The 20,200-nt window shown below is 36.5% G+C and overlaps 1 protein-coding gene across 1 annotated transcript; it reads left to right on the top strand.

Moving 5' to 3' along the window:
• Positions 1-3,393: 3,393 nt before the first annotated feature.
• Positions 3,394-14,692, top strand: LOC107040733. Its single transcript, XM_015260952.1, has 6 exons — positions 3,394-3,604; positions 7,561-7,784; positions 10,541-10,685; positions 10,755-10,877; positions 10,957-11,253; positions 13,072-14,692. Exons 1-6 carry the CDS (start codon positions 3,454-3,456, stop codon positions 14,253-14,255), a joined length of 2,124 nt encoding a protein of 707 aa, XP_015116438.1. The 5' UTR covers positions 3,394-3,453; the 3' UTR covers positions 14,256-14,692.
• The last annotated feature ends 5,508 nt before the right edge of the window (positions 14,693-20,200 follow it).

Genomic DNA, 20,200 nt, shown 5'->3' with positions numbered 1-20,200 from the left:
CAAAAAAAACATTCATATCTTGTCTGACATCTCTGCTACAAATTCTGGTCATCAACTCTGGTTTTCAGTTGAAATTGGAATTGTTAATTTACACAATAATAGGAGTGCATTGACGATTTTTTCTTAACTCGCAAAAATCTTCAAACAATTTGCTACCGATTGGTGATAAAATTTTTTGGAAATAGTGAAATAGGGGGGATAACGCCTTTTTTTCAGGGGTGATTTTTCAAAAATTTATTTTAAAAAAAGTACTAACTAGCAAATGTTTTTTATTAGCTCGCAATTTTCTTCAAAACTACCTCGATGAGGAAAAAAATAAAAATTTGGAATATCTATACATGAGGGGCTAATTAATCGGATCTGATCATTTGCGCTACAGTGGGACACATGGCGCCATCCATAATTAATATCAACTGCAAATAGAACGAATGTAATTTCTACTCTACCGATACTGTTTGGCCGACTGCAAGGATGGTGGACAGATGTGGTTATTGACAGTTTTTTTTATGTACAGTTGAATTTATGTACAGTTGTTCCCTTAGATTTTTCACAAGTCTATGCACAGTCGGGGATATACAGTCGTGGAAGTACGATGGGAGTCCCCCCGCTCAGTGGCCACATGAAACCCTTCGGGTAAAATCGATCTAATTATCCTCAAGAGGGCAATATGAATTTCTGAATTACCGAGTGTTCAACGTTCACCGGGAAATTCAACGTTCACGTGGGATCGCGATTCCACTGCAATTTCCCTACGTCAATTCCCCGATATTTTTTTTATTTCCCCTAATTCAACTCGATACAATGAATAACCCGTTCTTGATGGGAAATTTTCCATGCGACACAGCAGGCGAGGGAATAAAATGTAATATTTACCGATTAGGGTACATCGATGAGCGCCGATAGACCTCGTCAACTTTTCCTAGTTTCCACTAGTCAGCCTGTGGTCTAAGGGTACGATTAACAGTTTGTTATGATACTCAATACAAGACCTGGTATTCGAGACTACACGCTGACTTTCATTTTTTCCCCCGCGTTATTTTTCCCGGAACCACCCAATTACACAATTTTTTATCATCCAATTGTCCCCGACGTCGTCACCCATTTGTGCATGAATATTCAACCGTGACGTAGCGCAATTCGCCTAGAATTGAGTTATCGGAGATTAATCGACGAAAAAAGTGCTTTCGATATCAGCGATAAGATGTCGAGTGTGCACTGAATCGCACGTCCTCGCGACCCACAAACTACTCGATTGACCCTGACGGGGGGCATGTGTTGTATTGAGTGAGAGAATTTTGTCTGTCAATTGGTGCCATACACTTGAGACTGTAAACAGTAAATAAATGATTGGAAAATAAACTCAGCAATCGACTGATGATCTGAATATTTTTGGAAAATGATTGATAATTAGAATAATTAACGATGGGGAAAATCAATTTGTTAATTGCAATAATTAATGATGGGCATGATCAATTTTTTATTGATTCACAGTGTCAATTGGTGCCATATACTGGAGACTGTAAACAATAAATAAATGAATGGAAAATAAACTCAGCAGTCGACTGATGATCTGAATATTTTTGGAAAATGATTGATAATTGCAATAATTAACGATGGAGATAATCAACTTTTCATTGACTCAAAGTGTCAATTGGGGCTATGTATTGGAGACATTAAGCAATAAATAAATGAATGTAAAATAAACTCAGCAGTTGACCAATGATCTGAATATTTTTGGCAAATGATTGATAATTGCAATAATTAAAGACAGATAATTAAATATTGAATAACTCAAACGATCCGTTATTGAATATCAGATTTATTTGAAACAATATTTAAAACTAACTGATTTATTAGTTGTAATGAAACTATTTCTCTCGTTTTATTTGTTGTCTCGATTACAAGATAATAAATTTAATCACAAATGACAATTGAGTTAAAAGAAAAATGAATGCTTGAATGACGTAAATCGAAATGATTCAGTGATTCATAAGTAAAACAGCTGATTTTTTTCGTAATTTATTTCCGAGGGGTATCTGGGCATAATCCTCTCATGTTATGTATTTTTTTACGTCTCGAAAATATAAAAAACCTTTGGAATGTAAAAATAAATAGTAAAAGTTGTAAAGCCATTCTTTACAAAAAATCTCTTCATTCTTAATTTTTCTATTCACCTTAAGACTATTTTTGTCGGAAATTATTAAAATCATGTATCCATTGAAATAAAAATGTTTAAATTATGTAAAATTGACAATTCATTTATTCTAAATAAAGGATTACAACATGCTATTAAATTTGTTTTCTTCGCCATAGAACCAATAATTTAATTTTCAACTACTGAAGACTTTATTTCAATTAATTATTTCACGCGCATAAAACCGCAAACAAAAATCACGACATGTTAAATTCCTCTTCTTCGTCATCTAAACAATAATTTCCCCTTCAACTAAAACCTTCATTTGAATTTAAAAAAACGCGTTCGTATACCGAAAGAATAAATTCCTTCACATGAATAAAACGCACCTAAAAATCACGTTTGCATTCAGACAAAAAAATCCTCCAGTGAACCTAATTCTCCACATCCCCGACCCCCCGCACCCTTTAAATTCCTCCCAACCTAAACCCCGAATCCCCCGATGCTTAAAAAATCCCCTAACCCCGTTGAGCCCTCCCCATTAATTACCATTACCCCCCTGGACTCGCCCTAAACCCCTCAAAAAACCTCAAAAGACTTCATAATTTCCCTGAAAACTTTTCAAAAAAAAAGCCCCCACGATGAAAGATAGGCAATAAGTCTCAAACTTACAATGCGTTAACGCAGGCGCGACGTCCCACCCCCAAATGCGTCCGCGTACGTGGGGAGGAGAAACAACATGGCGTCACACAGCGCATGGAGGTACGAGCGGGGGTTGAAAGCAGTGGTGGCGATCGATAAGGGCGCGAGGCCTGAGCGGTTTGTCGCGACAGGGGCCCTAAAAAACCCCTCTGTATCATTTATTTCGCCGTTAAGTGCATTTCAGTCGTGCATTGAGAGTCGCGAGTGCAAGTTTGCGGGCCAAACTCACCCCCCGATAAATCGAAACCCAATAATCCAGCAATAATTTTTAGTTATCCCAGGGGGGGGGGGATAATTATTTTCTCCATCAGCGATGGGTCGGAATCGATCAGTCGTGACTGGTGAATTAACGCGAGTTGTCACACTCAGCTATTTTGCCATTCTCTCGGCGAACAGGCACTAGTGGAAATAGCCACGATTCAATGGGAGATGAGTTCAACACAGTTGGAGATAAATTGCGCAATTGACAGTGCGAATTATGCAGGCGGGAATGGATTTATAAGGCCGGCGGGGCTGGCCGGATGTCAGTGATAACGTCCACTGTCGGTCGCGAGGAATTGACATTCCCGAGGTTTTTGTCTGGGAAATGATTCGGGAGTGATTTGACGTTGGGGGAAATGTCTGATACATCTTGGGGCTCATCACTGTGCGCGCGGGGCGTACACAGAAGCCGGAAGCGCACCGGAAAGACAATGCTTATCTCCGTCGTTGTTCTCTTCGTTGCGGGATCTTTCTGCCCCAGCGTCACTGGTGAAGCTGGAAAACAATGTAAGATTGTGCCTGGAATTTATCGCCGGGGAATTTTAGAGCCACGGGGAGAGAAATATTCGATAAAGATTACGTAGCTTTTTCGTAATTCCGGGGCGAAGTGTGGTTGCAGGAAACTTTACGGAACTGTCACGGAATTTTTCTAGGGGGTTCTGTAATTTTTAGATGAATTTATTGTGAAAAATTACGATACCGTCGCCTGAATTTTCTGAGTCGATTCCGTAATCGGTGAGCGAACTCTGAGTTCCGTAATTTTTACTGAAAATTTCTCTCCGGGCACTGGACGCGGAGAGAAATATTCAATAAAATTGCGGATTTCCGGAATTCCGGAGTGCAATGTGATTGTGGGAAATTTTACGCAACTGGCGCGTCATTTTTACCTAAAGTCGCGGAATTTTTCCCAGAACTTTCCGTCATTTTTAGATGAATTTCTTGTGAAAAATTTAGATAACGTCAGTTTAATTTTCTGAGACGATTCCGTAATCGCCGGTGAGCGAACTGTGAGTTCCGTAATTTTACTGAACATTTCTCTCCGTGTGGGGGAGAGAGTTTTTAAGGGGGGACTCTGGGGAAATTTGAAAGTCGGGGGGAAATGACGGGAAATGATGGGGTGCCTGAAAAACGAAACAATTTTATATCCAACCCATTTTACCCTGTTCTTTGGGGAAAACGCAGTTTTTAGTGGTTTTGATTTTTAGTTTTATCTTTTCAGAATGTTCGCTAGATTCCGTAGAATAAAAGTAGGTTTTTTTGCGATTGTCTTAATTAGATCGTAGAGATACTCAATTTTTTCGGTTTGACGGTTTTTTATTTTTTCGTAACGTGGAAAAATTATGGTTCCGAGCACTTGAACATAATTTTTTTACTGAAAACACCTTTTATGTGCTATTTTGATGTTCAACTACTCAGAATAATAATTTTTGTACAGTACACTGTTAAAAATTTTCGTCTGGAATTTGCGGTACTTTTGGGGAATTTTTATCGAATTTAATTACCTCTGAAACTTCAGAATTTCGTGGAAAAATCAGAGAGAACTATAAATTTCAGTTTCATTTTTCTCTGAAAATAAATAAAAAAAGATGAAAATTTCGCTAAATGTTCTCTCGAATTTTCAAGACAGTGACACTGAATGGGATTTAGGGAGAAAAATCATGAAAGTTCAGATTTCACTGAAAATTCAATGTAATTTGGCACTGAATATTCGGGTGAGATTGCAAATTCACTTAAATAAAGAAATTCTCGTCTTTATGCTGTTTAAAATTCTGGAATTTTACTCAATTTTCAGTGAAATCTGAAATTTCATTTTTTTCCCAACAGTCTGCGAAAAAACTAAAAAACGAGTGCCGAAAAAAATTAATTTTACTATTAATTAATTGAGGTAATCGAAGAAAAACACCTGTTGTTATATGGAATCTAACGAACATTTTGAAAAGAGAAAAGTTTGAGTCGGATGAGAATTGTGATTCGAGCGGCAGTTCTAAGCCTAAAACACGAAAAACGAGGTTTTCTCCTGATGTACGGGGTAAAATGGGTAGCCCATCACACGTCAAAAGTCACTCGATAGTTATTTCATCAACCGAAGACTTTCAAATTTGAATTCAAAACCTTAATTCTACTGGGGATGCGAACCGGTACGCCCTGTGGCATGTCCCTGTGTCGTTTTCCTTCCCTCAATTAACTGTTTAGGGGGATTTTAAACATGTGAATGCTACGGGTGCATTGTCTACATATGTATTTGGACGTATGTGCCTATTTTTCCACAGCCGGGTAACGGTGACGCGATTTAGTGCGGTCAGTCACGAACTTCCTGGGTTGTTCACTAATTTTAAAAAATGGATTGTCAATTTTTGGTGGACATTAGGTTGTTTTTCGAGGAATTTTGCCGGCTGGTTTGCAATTATTCGAATGGCTTGAGTAATTTTCTTCGGGGAAGAAGTGAATGGAATTTTTTAAAAAAGTTTTCAGTCCAGCTTGAGAAGATAATTATTAAATAAAATATACAAAACACTGATTTTGTATTTTGTAATTCTGTAGAAGTACAAAAATGGATTGAAATGGTTTTTCGAGGAATTTTTACTCTCGTTTGCGAAATTATTTGAATTATAAAAATAATTTTAGTCTTGGAGAGAATAAAAAAAAAACAAAACTTTTTTGAATTCCGAAAAATCAAAGTTAATGAAAATCATAAAGAAATAAAATATCAATTCAAGATGAATAAAATTGATTATACATTTCGTAATTCTCAAAACATCGAAATAATTATTCGAATAACGAACAATTTTCTCTTTAAAAATTAAACTTAACAAAAATAACAATAAAATGTGCAAAAAATTAATTTCATCATTAGTTGCGTAATTTCCCCTTGAAACCGCGAGAAAAAATGAAGAAAGTTTTCAGCATTTTTTACAAAAATTCAATTCAAGATGAATAATGATAAAATACAATGCGCAAAAATCAATTTCATATTTCGCGATTTCAAATTGGAAAATGAAAATGTACTCCAATGTCCAAAGTTTAATTTCCAGTGGCCTGCCCGTAATCTCCACAAGCATAACACAAGCATAACTACATTCATTATGACTCAACAGCCGAGACTGTGAGTGGAAAGAATGAGGGTCACAATGCTGTTATACTGAGTTGGCGTCTTGGGTTAGGTGCGTGCGCTACAAAGTCGCATCGCCACCCGAGCCGTCGCAGGTTCAAACCCAACTCTCGGTGAATCGGTACACCCTTACTTTTTCTTCGTTGAGTATCGATCGAACCCACAGTACAGCTCCATGCTTGTGTTTCAATCACATGCAGAGGCGTTCCCAATCTGTGGAGATAAAAGTTTGGCTTGTGCTTAGCTATGTTCTATGGTCTCAATCAGTGACTCTAGGACACGCAGCCCTGCTACAAATATTTTTTAATTAATCCCCGTGGGGAAATGAAATTTTAACTGTTTCAGTTGTTCATTAATGAGAATTTTTTTGAATTATCGCTCCTTTCGATAATAAAATGTCAATAATATTACGTGAGAATTTTTTGGAATAATTAATTTCCATGGCATCGAAATAATTATTTGATTCTAGTGGAAAATTCACATAGAACGAATGAATTATTTATTTTATGTAATTAAAACATTGTTCATTGAACGAATACGCGAGTTCATTGAACTCCAACAACACTCGTAAAAATTCAGTAGAGAAACTAGCGAATTCGCTAGAAAATTTAATTGGAATTCTATTGAAAAAGTCGATCGATTTCGAATTTCTGTTTGAATTTTTCTCTTGAGATTTTTTCTATAAAAATGCTTCGGCATCAATTTTCTAAGTTGTTTTGTGTTAAAACAACACAAAATCCAGCGGAAAAAACTTAAAAAATTTGTGCCAAATAATTGAAAAGGAAAAAATCTAAGAGAGAAATTCAAACAGAAATTTTGAACCTATTGACTATTCGATAGAATCAGCGCAAAAACCAAATAGAATTTTTCGATAGAATTCCAATAGAAATCCTCCATAAATCCCATAGAATTCCTATAGAATTTTCTAGCGAATTCGCTGGGTTTTCTATTCAATTTTTTTATGCGTGAAATATTGTCGAAATCAGTAGAATAAATTTTAATAGTTTTATTTTATTTGAATGCATAATTTCTCAGTGAAATCCCATCGAATTCGTCCAATAATAATTGGGATAATTAAAAATTACCATCAATAAAAAATTAATGGGGTTGCAATTGAAATATCTCCATTAAAATGAATATACGAATTAATTTCATCTGTTGAAATGACTATCTTGAACAAAAATATTGTTACAAAAATAAAAATAAATTGAACCATTTAAAATCTAAATTTATCATCGGGAAATCGAAATTATAAATTTGGTGGAAACAAAAGATGAGGGAAAAAAAAAATTGTGGATAAAAATGTTCCAAAAGTATTTATTCATGACATTAGTCTCTCTCTTTCTCATTGCAGATAAAATGAGCACAATTTGTAAAAATCACTTTCTCCGTGATTTGTACAGAAAAATCGATGGCGCGGTATTGCTATCGCAGAACGAGAGAAATCTCAATTGCGCCACGACGTTCCAGACGCACAGTATTTTGCAGCGATTTATGCTGAGGTTCGATCGATTACAACTCGATTGTAACGATCATCTTTATATTTATGATGGGGCGCATGCTGGCAGCAATTACAAGGTAATAAAACGGATGACAATTTCCAACTACTGAATTATCTGTGAATTTTCTCAGAATTTTTTCACATTTCGTTTCAAGTTATCAACGAAAAAAATTAATAGAATAGTCTAGCGCCTTTGTTAGAAAATTCTATTGAAATGTCTAATAGACAATATTCAATTTAAAAAGTCAACAGAATTTGATTTTTCTGTATTACATATTCTCTTCAGATATTCTCCATAGAATTTCCTCAACTCAAATTTTCCAAGTTTTTTTCATTCTATTTTTCTTTTCTTCTCATCAAGAAAATCAAACAAAAAAATTTAGAAAATTTGGGTCAAGAAAATTCTGCAGAATATATTTCAATAGAATAAGTTGTAGGGGAGAGCGGGGCAAAATGAAACAGTCAAAAAACAATTGTTTGACACAATTCGAGTGAAAAAAATTTTTTTTAAAATTTTGTTTTTGTCAACTCTTCTTTATTCTTGGGGGTACTGATGAGAATCATAATTTTTCATTCTACTGAATGAAAAATCATTATTCTCATCTAGCTAGCTTATTCTATGAGAATCAGCTAGTTTTCTAGCTTATTCTCATAGAATAAGCTAGCGCATTCGTTAGAAAATTCTGCTGAAATGTTTAATAGAAAATATTCAATATAAAAAGTCAATAGAAATTGATTTCTCCATATTACTTATTCTCTTCAAATATTTTGCATAGAATTTCCTCAACTCAAATTTTTCAAGTTTTTTTTATTCTATTTTTTTTTCTTCTCATCAAGAAAATCAAACAAAAAAATTTAGAAAATTTGGGTCAAGGAAATTCTGCAGAATATATCTCAATAGAATAAGTTGTAGGGGAGAGCGGGGCAAAATGAAACAGTCAAAAAACAATTGTTTGACACAATTCGAGTGAAAATTTTTTTTTTTTATTTTGTTTTTGTCAACTCTTTTTTATTCTTGGGGGTACTGATGAGAATCATAATTTTTCATTCTTATTTAATGAAGTGAAGCGACTAAAAGGAAGACTACTCTATATTCCCAAGATAGTGTCGAAATGAACTGCACTTGAATCCGCGAATGTCTCATCTGTTCAATCGAATGAGGGCTGAATTAAATAACGGGAGTGAGAGCTGTTGACCCTCATCAAAGTACTATCAAGCCTTCCCCTCCGTGAAGTGTGCATTCTCTTGAATTAAAAACACACAAATCCATTCGGACTCGATCAGCTCTCCGTTCAATTCTATAAAGGATTCCATTAAAATGGAGGGAGCCTTCAATCACTTCCAGATAATTCCTGAGTGGAGGGGAAGATGTAGTTAAAAATGTAGGATGAAGGATAATTTTCCTTTTTCATTAGAAAAAATTTATTGCGTTGAGTGATTTCCAATGAAATAGTCTTTCTGATGAAAATTACAAAAAGAGGGATTTTGAGTATACAATAAAATTGTTTGAATAATTGCCTGAATTTTTACGATTTTTAAGCATTTTTGAATGCATAGAAATTTATGATGAATTTATCGTTGTTAAGAATCGCATTTTTTTTACTGGAAGTCTCGAAAGCAATTTTTTAAGACATAATTCCTTCGCGAAGAAGGAAGTGCAGTGCAAGTAATAGATAAAGGATAGATTTACCTCTTTTATTTCAGAACATTTATCGCATTGAGCGATTTTCACGGAAATTGTGTTTTTTATGAAAATTACAGAAGGAGAGATTTTGGAAATACAATGAACCATCCCCCAAAAATTTTCTTAGATCATATCTCCACCAAATGTTCTTCCGAATTTCTGCACTTTTGGAAAATTTTCATCAAGTTATAGTGCCAATGAAATTTCAAGAAATTTCATAACTGAAAATTCACGAACTTATGAAGAAATCAATGAAAACTATAAATTTCAGTTTACCTATTCCTCGAGAAATTGATAGAAATCAGAGAAATTCGACCAAAAATATTCATGAATGTTTACTTGATTATTTTGATTATTATTAATTTTATTATTATCATCAATTAATTGAACCCTCAAAATATTGAATAAAAAAATAAAAATATTAAAGATTGAATTTCACCTAATTCTCCCTAAAACTTGAAATTCCAAAATTTTTCTAAACTCCAAACTCTGAATGAAGAAGTCATCTTCATTCCATTTCCCCTCTCCCCCAGTGCCGCATCCCCCCAGCGGTCAATTCCCCGGAATTCTCCGCCGCCCCCAAAGATTTCCATAAATCTTATCTTTACCAGACGTTCTTCTAAATTCCCGCACTGTTAATAATTTGGACCGAAATTTTTGTTACACTTCTGGAAAATTTTCATCAAGTTACAGTGCCAATGAAACTTCATAACCGAAAATTCACAAATTTATGAAGAAATCAATGAAACCTGTAAATTTCAGTTTCCCTCTTCCTCGAGAAATTGATAGAAATCAGAGAAATTCGACCAAAAATATTCATGAATGTTTACTTGATTATTTTGATTATTATTAATTTTATTATTATCATCAATTAATTGAACCCTCAAAATATTGAATAAAAAAATAAAAATATTAAAGATTGAATTTCACCTAATTCTCCCTGAAACTTGAAATTCCACAATTTTTCTAAACTCTGAATGAAATTAAAATTTCCATCTAAGAAACCAACAGTAAGAAGTCACCTTCATTATAGTTCCCCTTTCCCCCCGTGTCCCAACCCCCCAGCGGTCAATTCCCCGGAATTCTCCACCGCCCCCAAAGATCTCCAAACTCCGCATCCCTCAAACTTATCATAATTAATACCCCTAGGCGGATTTATCCTGTCAGAATACCCACCTGAGTGTGGGTGCGATATACACCCGCACAAACTTCGTAACACTAAAGTACGTAACAGACGGATGGGGCACCGACACTAATGGCTTTCAGCTTGTCATCACCGCCATTAAGGACGAAAGTGGGTATTAACCGTAAAAACCGCGCAATTTCCCCCCGAAATAACCGAAAAAAAAATTCTTATCACCAGGACACACGTGTAAAGACTTCCGTTGTACCATGAATATGTTTTGTATCGACGAGGATCTCGTTTGCGACGGCATAAATCACTGCGGCGACGGCTCGGACGAAGTATCATCCACCCTGTGCGCCAGTGAGTAGCCAACAATGCAACGAATCCCAAATAAATTCCAATCGCGCAATTTCATTCATGCAAATCTGTGCTATTTCAGACACCGAGGCGTCAACAATACTGGGAATGCAGAAGACTTGGTTTGCCGTTGCCCTAGTATTCAGTGTACTCAGTATAACGGCCCTTCTCACTGCTGGTGTTTTGTGCTATTGCCGGAGGCGAGGAACAACCCCCAGGCACTCGCACAACACGCACAGCGCACAGATGACGCACCCTCCTGTTAGCTTCCCATGTGAGTTACACCGCAAGGCCAATATCATCATAAAATCGATGTGCTTCATTCATTTTTATGGATTATTGTGTGTCAATGAGCTCATTTTGAGGCTGTTGTGGAGTGGTAAATGGTTATTTTTGAATTTTATTCACTGGAGATTTTAACGATTAAATTTGAATGAATGGTTTCGGTCATCAATTGTAGTAAAAATATTGAGATATATCAATATTTTTCATGTGATATATCATAATTGTTGTAATAATTAATAATAATAATTAATAATAATTAATAATAATAATAATTATTATAATATTGTAATAATGATTACAATATTATTATTATAATAATAATAATTATTAATTAATATATCGTAATGTTTTTTTATGTTGAAAAACACTATATTGGACAAAAAAATTGTTTATCTAAGTAGATCGGGACTTGAGAATTTTTTGTACTTGATTATTAGCAAATTTGGCATTTCATAGGCTTTCGCATTTGAAAATTTTAAGAAATAGGAAATTTTATAGATATTTGGTAGAAAAAAAGTAAATAAATTGTGATTTTGTCATTCGAATCATTCTCTTCCACAGATTTTTTGGGTGCACAACGGTTGGCTCCAATTTTCCAAGTTTTTTCCTTGATTTTTTAAAAAATTTTATTGAAGAATTCAAGGGAAGAAAACTTGGAAAATTTATGCATAAAAATTCTTATTGGAAAAAATCTAAACAGAATAAGTCAGATAAAAAATACAACTTCTACTTCTAAAAAATCGATATAATTCTATCGAAATTCTATAGATATGTGGTAGAAAAAAGCAAATAAATTGCAATCTTTTCATTCAAATCATTCTCTTCCTCCATTTTTCAAGGTTTTTATTACAAAATTCAATGGAAAAAAACTTGGAAAATTCATGCATAAGAATTCTCACCGGAAAAAATTCCACCAAGATAAATCACGTAAAACAACCTCTACCTATTCTTTTTCCATCAAATATCTATTGAAAAACGCTTGGCAAAGCTGCATAAATCTCCAAGTAACCAATGAAACCAATGAAACTTAAAAATAAAAAATCAGTAAAACGTTGAGCGGAGAAAATAGGCCAGTGAAAAATAGACCACGCGCCGATGGCGCGTTGCAATGCAAGCGCTCTGGGCTGTTGACTTCCGCGGCCTATTTTCTCCGAGATTTCCGTCCAACATTTCAATGTCATTTTTCGAGACAATCCCCTGCCTCCCGTCATTCAACTCCCGTCTCCTCCACTTCGCCACTGCCCGAATCAACGAAACTAAAACCCTAATCTGCATGAAAATCCCCCCGATCACTCCCCCGAAATCACCGAAGCGCCTCTAGATATCTTATCACCTCCATCACTTGCGTAAGCTTCAAACTCTCCACAAAAAAAGTGGATCACCCAAGGAACCCCCACCCCCACCACTGACCGCGATACAATCCCGTAAAAGTAAATTCAATCCCAAACTCGGTTAGTCATTCACCGTTAACATTTGATGAAAGTTCGAGACAAACGCGCACCGAAATCCGCCTACACGTGACCCAACTGCCAACAAGTAAGATAAAGTTTCACCTTCGTCCACTTCCCCGTCGTCAACAAATTTCGAAACGTGCAGTTTCAGTAGTGAAATTGACTCATTATGACATTGTCTCCCAGCAAACTAATTAATCCCCCCGCGACATCGGAAGATAGTTCAACTCCAGTGACAAACACCCGCGAGTTATCAGTCCAAAGTATCAGTAAAGCACGCTGTAAGTCCCGCCAGAAATCGAAAGATTTATCGGGCACACATTGTCATTCACGAAGAACGAATGCGTAATAAATAAGTTTTCCCAGTGGTGCGCTATCACCGATTTGCGTCTGAGCAAAGTAGTCAGACAGTATCAGTGGCCTTGCGACCGAAGTTCGAGGTTAGTGAGCGGTCCCAATAGTTCAGTTAACGCCCAAAAGCCCAATGATAACAGTGGACTTGTCATTATTGACAGGTCTTGCGAGAATGAAGTTGAATAGCATAAAGCGCGTCCTCAGAGACATGGGATTGCAGCGTTCAGAATCGCGACGCACATTCGGATTGAGAATGCTGACGATAGTGTGCCTCCTCTCGATGGGGGTCTTCGGAGTGGTCCTGTCGAACAGTGTGACATACAGAGTCCACAGAACGGACAAAAAATCGCGGCAATTCGGCGTTAACCATCGCGATTACTTCCTCGGCCCCTGCCTGGTGCACACCAACCAGACATGCCCCGACGACGAGGTCACGTTCTTCCTGTACACCAGGGAGAACCCGGGCTCGAGCAGACAAATACTCGTTAACGATTCATCCTCCAATCTCCACGAGACCAACTTCAACCCGAGACATCCAACCAAGATCATTGTTCATGGATACAACTCAGACATGCGGCTGGATTCGCTGGTGGACATTAGGAACGAGTACCTCAGGAAGGGCAGTTACAATATAATTGCTGTTGATTGGCACCGTTTGGCTGTCGCACCTTGCTATCCAATAGCCGTTCACAATGTTCCACACGTTGGTGATTGTCTGGCGCAGTTGATCGAGAGATTGAGGGACAATGGGGCTACGGATATTCACGCTATTGGATTCAGTCTTGGCGCACATGTGCCAGCATTCGCTGCTAATGTGTTGAGACCGTATAAAATGCCCAGGATCACTGGTCTAGATCCCGCAATGCCACTTTTCGTAACAGTCGGGAAGGATGAGAAATTAGACTCCGGGGATGGGGACTTTGTCGACGTTTTTCACACGAATGCCTTCATTCAGGGGAAAGTCGAGACCAGTGGACACATTGACTTCTACATGAATGGGGGCATCAATCAGCCCGGCTGCTGGGAGAATAGGAATCCTTTTGGGTGCAATCATCACAGGGCGGCTGTCTATTACGCAGAGTCTATTAACAGTCCTGTGGGGTTTTGGGGGTGGCCTTGTCCCGGGTTTTTGGCTTATCTTTTGGGGTTGTGCCCGCCGAGGGGACCTGCTGTGCGCGCTGGAGATCCGGTTGATGAGAACTATAGGGGGTTCTTTCTGGTGCATACCAGGGCGCAGAGCCCCTTTGCCGAGGGACTCTTTAGCAGTGCCGAGGGTGATAAGACGTCATGATTTGGGAACCACGCTGGTGGAAAATTTCTTGAGTTTCGAGGGAAGTGGGTGAATTTTTTACTACGATAAGGTTACGGGAAATTTCGGGAGGTTGAGGAATTCTTGACGAGTCAGTTGGTTTCGAGAATATTTAGATAATTCTCGATTTTCACGCGGATGGAATAATTCGATGGAAAACCTAGCGAATTCGCTAGAAAATTCTGTTGGAATTCTAGAGGAATTCTATTGAAAAATTTGGTTTTTCCGCGGATTCTAGTGGATATTCGATGAGATAGAGGCAGTAGACTTCGAATTTCTGACGGAATTCTTCTGTTGAGATTTTTTCGATATGAATGCTTCGGCAATTTTCTGAGTTTTTCCACTCGGATTTTGCGATGCAAAATGCAGCGGAAAACAAACAAACAAAAAAACAAAATGCAGCGGAAAAACTTGGGAAATTTGGGCCGGGTAAATCTAATAGAAAAAATTTGAGAGAAAAATTCAAACAGAAATTCGAAATCTGTTGACTTTTTCTTATTGAGTATCCAATAGAATCAGCGCGACAAACAAATTGAATTTATTAATAGAATTTCAATAGAAATCCTATAGAATTCCTATGGAATTCCAATAGGATTTTCCGGCGAATTCGCTAGGGTTTCTATTGAATTTTTCCATGCGTGTATTCTTAATCTGTTGAGAATTGAGTTATATGTGACGCTCAATTTTCACGATGAGTTTGGAAATTCCAACTTTCATTAAAGAATCAATGATCGTTTAACATGAAAAACCCAATTTTCCTGAATTTTCAAAATGAATCAGAAATTTAGTGAACGCTTTCTTTTGAAATTGAATTCAACCCCACAACATTGAAATTCAGCTGACGCTGAGACGGAAATTTCAAGAAATTTCTAACAGCGCAGGTTTTAGAGGAGTAGATCAATCGGAAATTGTCGAGGGAGTTGATGAGCTGAGATCAACTGCTAGATATAGGGTATTCAATTTTTGTTGAAGTGTGTTATTTATTTTTCGTGATTGCAGCGATGATTGAATGATAATATTGGGAGACGCATGACGTGTTGCATAAGTTATTATCGATGTATGCTTGTTAATAAATGGTGTATTTATTTTTCGAGTTGATTAAATATATTTTTGCTGTTTACGTTTTTTCGTTTGTTTTTTAGAAATTTTTTACGGCTTTTTTCGCTCGTTGGGATGTGTGGAACAATTTGGTAGGTGAAACTCGCGGTTTCTTTGAGGAATTCTATTGGTTTGTTGCATTCATCCTATTAAACGTTATGGAACTTTATTTTTTAGGAGAGAATTGATAGAAAAAAGTCGATAGATTTGGATTTTTCTGTGGAAATCCTTGGGGATAAATTTTCCAAGTTTTTTCGCGGTATTTATATCTGTTTGTCGTTACAAAATCCGAAAAAAAACAGTTGGAAAATTCAGTGGAATGAGTTTCACAGAAAAATCAACATCATACATTTTTTTCAAAGAATTGGTGCAAAAAACAAACAGATTTTCTGAATATTAGAACGTTAATGCAATAGAATTTTCCAGAAAAAGCGCAACTTTTCCTTTCAATTTTTTTACACGAAAAAAATCGAGCAGGGGAATTCAGTAGTGAAGCGGTAAAACGATTCAAGTCAATTTTGACCATTGGTTTTCAATAAATACCTCGGAATGTAAGGCGGATAGCAAAATTTTTGTTATGACCTTTTTTCTAGAGCTCATTGAGACCTACAAAAAATGTCTTTACGAAAATTTCGCCAGCTCCCTTAGGTTCGGAGATATTCCTGGAAAACTCAGCTAAGAGGCAAGTCGACTTAAATCGTTTGACCGCATCGCTTCTAAATTCTACTGTAAAAAAAATTTACATATTATTAGCTGTTAGCATTTTCCAGATTTTCATGCTGAATTTTCATCGCAAGTGCTTGTTTACGTGGATACGTCTATGTTTTCATTATGAAGGGGCATTTAGCGCTATCACAATTCTAGAACATTATAGATGTTTCTAACAAATTTTACCAGATTTTTCTAGAAAAGTTTAGATTTTTCTAGAAAATTCGAGAAAATTCTCCAGTTATTTAGAAATAAATTATAATTTTGATCCCTCTAAGAACTACTGAAAAAAAATGAAACAAATCAAAATGACATAATTTGCAAAATTCAACTTTTTCAACTTTTTTTTTCGAAAATTCATTATTCTGAGAATCTAAAGATCGAAAAAAAATGTTTACTAAAAATATTCTTACAGGCAATAAAAAATTGAAAATTTTGACGCTCAATAAATCAAAACCGGATGGATAGTACTCGAGTTATTGACAAAAAACCGAAAAATCATATCTCCAAACTGGGCTGTCGAAAAAATCTGAAAAAATTTGAGAGATAGTTTTTCAATTTCCAAGAGAAATCTCGGTGGCTTGGCGCAGTGGGTAAGTTCGTTGCCTCACATGCGAAAGGTTCCGAGTTCAAAATTCAGGCCGGAAAAATACTAGGGAAGCATGGGGCAAAATGAAACACGGGGCAAAATGAAACAGTGGGAAAATCTGGTCATCTAAAGGAGATAGGACATTTTTGAAGAGGACCTTTTTTGTAGCTTGTAAAATTCTCTACAAAAAAGGTTCTCATGAAAATCCTCCTATCTCCCTTAGATCACAATATTTTCTTGCTGTTTCATTTTGCCCCGTGTTTCATTTTGCCCCACCGTCCCCTACTAACATGGGTTTAAATAGGAGTTGGCAAGAGAAAAACGTGAATATCTCGGAAACGAGAATCGACAAAGTGGTCCCTTTTGATGCGGACGTCCGCAAATATATACAATGAAAAACTATGATGTTCACTGAAGGAAAGGGAAGACCATAGACGTATCCGCGTGAAATTACCCGCAGATTTGTTTGGGGTTGAAGCTGTTGACTGTGTTGACCCGTGGGTTTCCCCTCATTATGGGGATTGGCCATCGCGTGGCGGGACTGATGTGTCTTACAATGTTCCAGTGCAACAGATGCACGGATCAAACGGTGCGAGCGTAGGAATGCCAATGGGCATGACAACGCTCAAGGGCTCGATGGGAGCACTGGGCCCCATCAACAACATGAGCCACATGGGAATGGGGTATGGGTTAACGGGAGCAACGACACTACCACGGCCGGGAAACTGGCTGCCCCCTGCGGGCCTCAGGCTCGGGCACAGCGCGGCCCGGGTCCGCCTCTACTGCCAGGCAAAGTGAGGAGTCATGGATCAGACAGGTCAGTGTGGCGTTATTATTTCAGGACGAGGGGGGCTGATGAATTTGCTCGAGTGACGCTGGACTCATTAATCTGTTTTCTCTGGTTTTAGCGACATTTCCTCCAGCCAAAAGGACGAGTGGTTTGTGTAGGTGAGTTCAGCGGATAACTGACGCATTTCATTGAAATTTGGTTGAACTTTTGGGTGGGATTCACTTCATTTTTTCATTCGCTCAGTTCAACGACTCATTTCATTTTTTATGCTCATTTCCACGGATGACAAGATTCAATAGGAAATCTTGCGCATTCGCTAGAAAATTCTATTGGAAAATTCTATTTTTTTTGCGCTGATTCTACTGGATATTCGAAAAGAAAAAGTCAATAGATTTCGAATTTCTGTTTGGGATTTTCTCTTGAGGTTTTTCCTACAAGAATGCTTGGGCATCAATTTTATGTTTTTCCACTCGGATTCTGTAATACAAAATAAAACAAAATCCAGCGGAAAAAATTTGGAAAATTTGTGCCCAATAATTCTAATAGAAAAAATCTCAAGAGAAAATTTTTAACAGAAATTCGAAATCTATTGGCTTTTTCTTATCGAATATCTAGTAGAATCAACGCAAAAAACAAATAGAATTTTTCAATAGAATTCTAATAGAAATAAACTATTTATTTAAATTGAATAAGTTTTTTTCTTCTCGCACGAAAAAATTTAACAGAAAAACCTATCGAATTCGTTAGAAAATTCTATTGAATTTCTGTTAAACTTTCTATTAGTTTTTGGCTGATTCTATTGACACGTTCAATAGAAAAAGTCAACAGAATTCGATTTTTCTATATAACTTATTCTTTTCATATATTTTCTATAGAATTTGCTCGACTCAAGTTTTTTTCATTTTATTTTTCTTTTCTTCTCATCAAGGAAATCGAACGAAAAAACTTAGAAAATTTGAGCCGAAGAAAGTCTATAGAAAATACCTTAATAGAATGAGTTATACAGAAAAATTGAATTCTATTGATTTTTTCTACTGAATATTTTCTATCGAACATTTCAATAGAATCAGCCAAAAACTAATAGAACAGTTCAATAGAAACTCAATAGAATTTTCTAACGAATTCGATAGGTCTTCCTATTAAATTTTTTTGTCCGTGTTGGATTTAATAGAAGTTTTATTCGAAATAAATAAATTCTTTTTTTGATACAATTAAATTATTTTTATTGACACAAGTAAACAACTTTATTCATTTGTAATAACTCCTTTTTTGAATCACCCATTTTTCTGGGTGCATTGATGCTGTGGACCTCCTCAACCTCCTCATTACCAAAATAATCCACTAATGAATATCCCCCAACAACGCACCACTCGATCCCCCAAATGATCAATTAATTCCAACAACAAAATCTTCAATTAATTAGAGGCAGACCTGGACCAAAGCCCGCAGGGTGAAACGGGGACGTTGGGTGCCGTGGGCGGCGTCCCCCAGGTGCAAAGTATCACCTAATATTTCAACTACCAAGAATATCGTACCGTGCGCCAACGCAACACATCGATATTATCACTGCCCTATAGAGATGCGCAAGAGTTTGTTCATTCCAAATGTAACGAGTGCACTAAGTTGCACGTTACTTCATGACCTAGAGAAGCTTTCCGTCGATTGAGTTGGCCCGATTGTAGTTGCGGGACGAATCAATGAAATCTAGTGTGAATAATGTAATAACGAATTTACCAATTCCCTCTTGCTCCACGACTGAGAGAAAAACGACAAACTTCTCAAACAAGTCTTACTTGTGCCAAGAAAATGGTTTTTTGAAAATTATCAAAGAAGGATTTTTTGTACCAAACGTGCAGAGAGTGCGCCGGAGTGAAAAATTTTTGTCGCAAAAATAGATTTAGTAGTTCAAAAAAAATTGCATTCTCTGTACATGTAAGAATAGTATATTTCGTAACGAGTGCAAAAAAGTGTTTTTTTGGCGAGTGGGAGGTTTATATCACGAGCTGAAGGCGAGTGATATAATCTCACGAGCTAAAAAACATTTTTTCACGAGTTACGAACAATATTTTTCATCACAATGTGGCGGAAATTGGACTTTTAGTTCACTTTTCGTCACAGCGTGATGAAAATGTCATTTCTAGCACTACTCCTTCGTTATTCGATACTCCCATACGTATTTTGCTCCCGAAAAAATCTTTGTTTCATGTGAAACAAGGGATAGTAGTTTTTCGATTCGGCTGTCTGATAATCGCAGACAAGAAATGAACCCTTAAATGAAACAATAATAATGATATGATAGCAATCTTGTAATTTTGGGATAAAATATTTGTTGATAAATTTTCCTCTGTATGAGATATTTTCATCCTGAAAAGGCACCGTCTGGTGTGAATTATTCTCCTCTTGAGTCAAATATCTTGTTGCTGTCGAAAGCAGAACAATTATTCATGTTTGGGACTTCAAATTCGAACCAAACAAATTCTTTTTTGGCAATTTTCAACTAGCGATTCTGTTGGCTCAAACAAGACTTGTTTGACAGCGTGTTTGTTTTTCTCTCAGTGTAGACCCCTTAACGATTATGTTTTTATTGAATACAGTTCGTTTGCTCGAACGTTCATCGTTAAATGATGAAATTGTGTGACAATATTTTTGGGTGTGAAAATTTTAAAAAAATGATGAAAATTATGGGAGAAATTGAGAGCGATGGCCACGCGAACGAGATTAATTAACTCAACAATTATCCTT

This window comes from Diachasma alloeum, unplaced genomic scaffold, assembly GCF_001412515.2.
Source record: "Diachasma alloeum isolate Michigan unplaced genomic scaffold, Dall2.0 Dall_scaffold_00179, whole genome shotgun sequence".
In the NCBI taxonomy this organism is placed as follows: Eukaryota; Metazoa; Arthropoda; class Insecta; order Hymenoptera; family Braconidae; genus Diachasma; species Diachasma alloeum.
The sequence above is the reverse complement of the archived record's forward strand: the minus strand, read 5'-3'. Positions and strand labels throughout refer to the sequence as shown.

Excerpts from the sequence above, each read along its gene's own strand:
- LOC107040733 (XM_015260952.1), top strand. The coding sequence starts at position 3,454 with ATGTCTGATACATCTTGGGGCTCATCACTGTGCGCGCGGGGCGTACAC. Across the intron at positions 7,785-10,540 it reads ATGCTGGCAGCAATTACAAG|GCGGATTTATCCTGTCAGAA; the intron begins GTAATAAAACGG and ends TAATACCCCTAG. Across the intron at positions 10,686-10,754 it reads CACCGCCATTAAGGACGAAA|GACACACGTGTAAAGACTTC; the intron begins GTGGGTATTAAC and ends TCTTATCACCAG.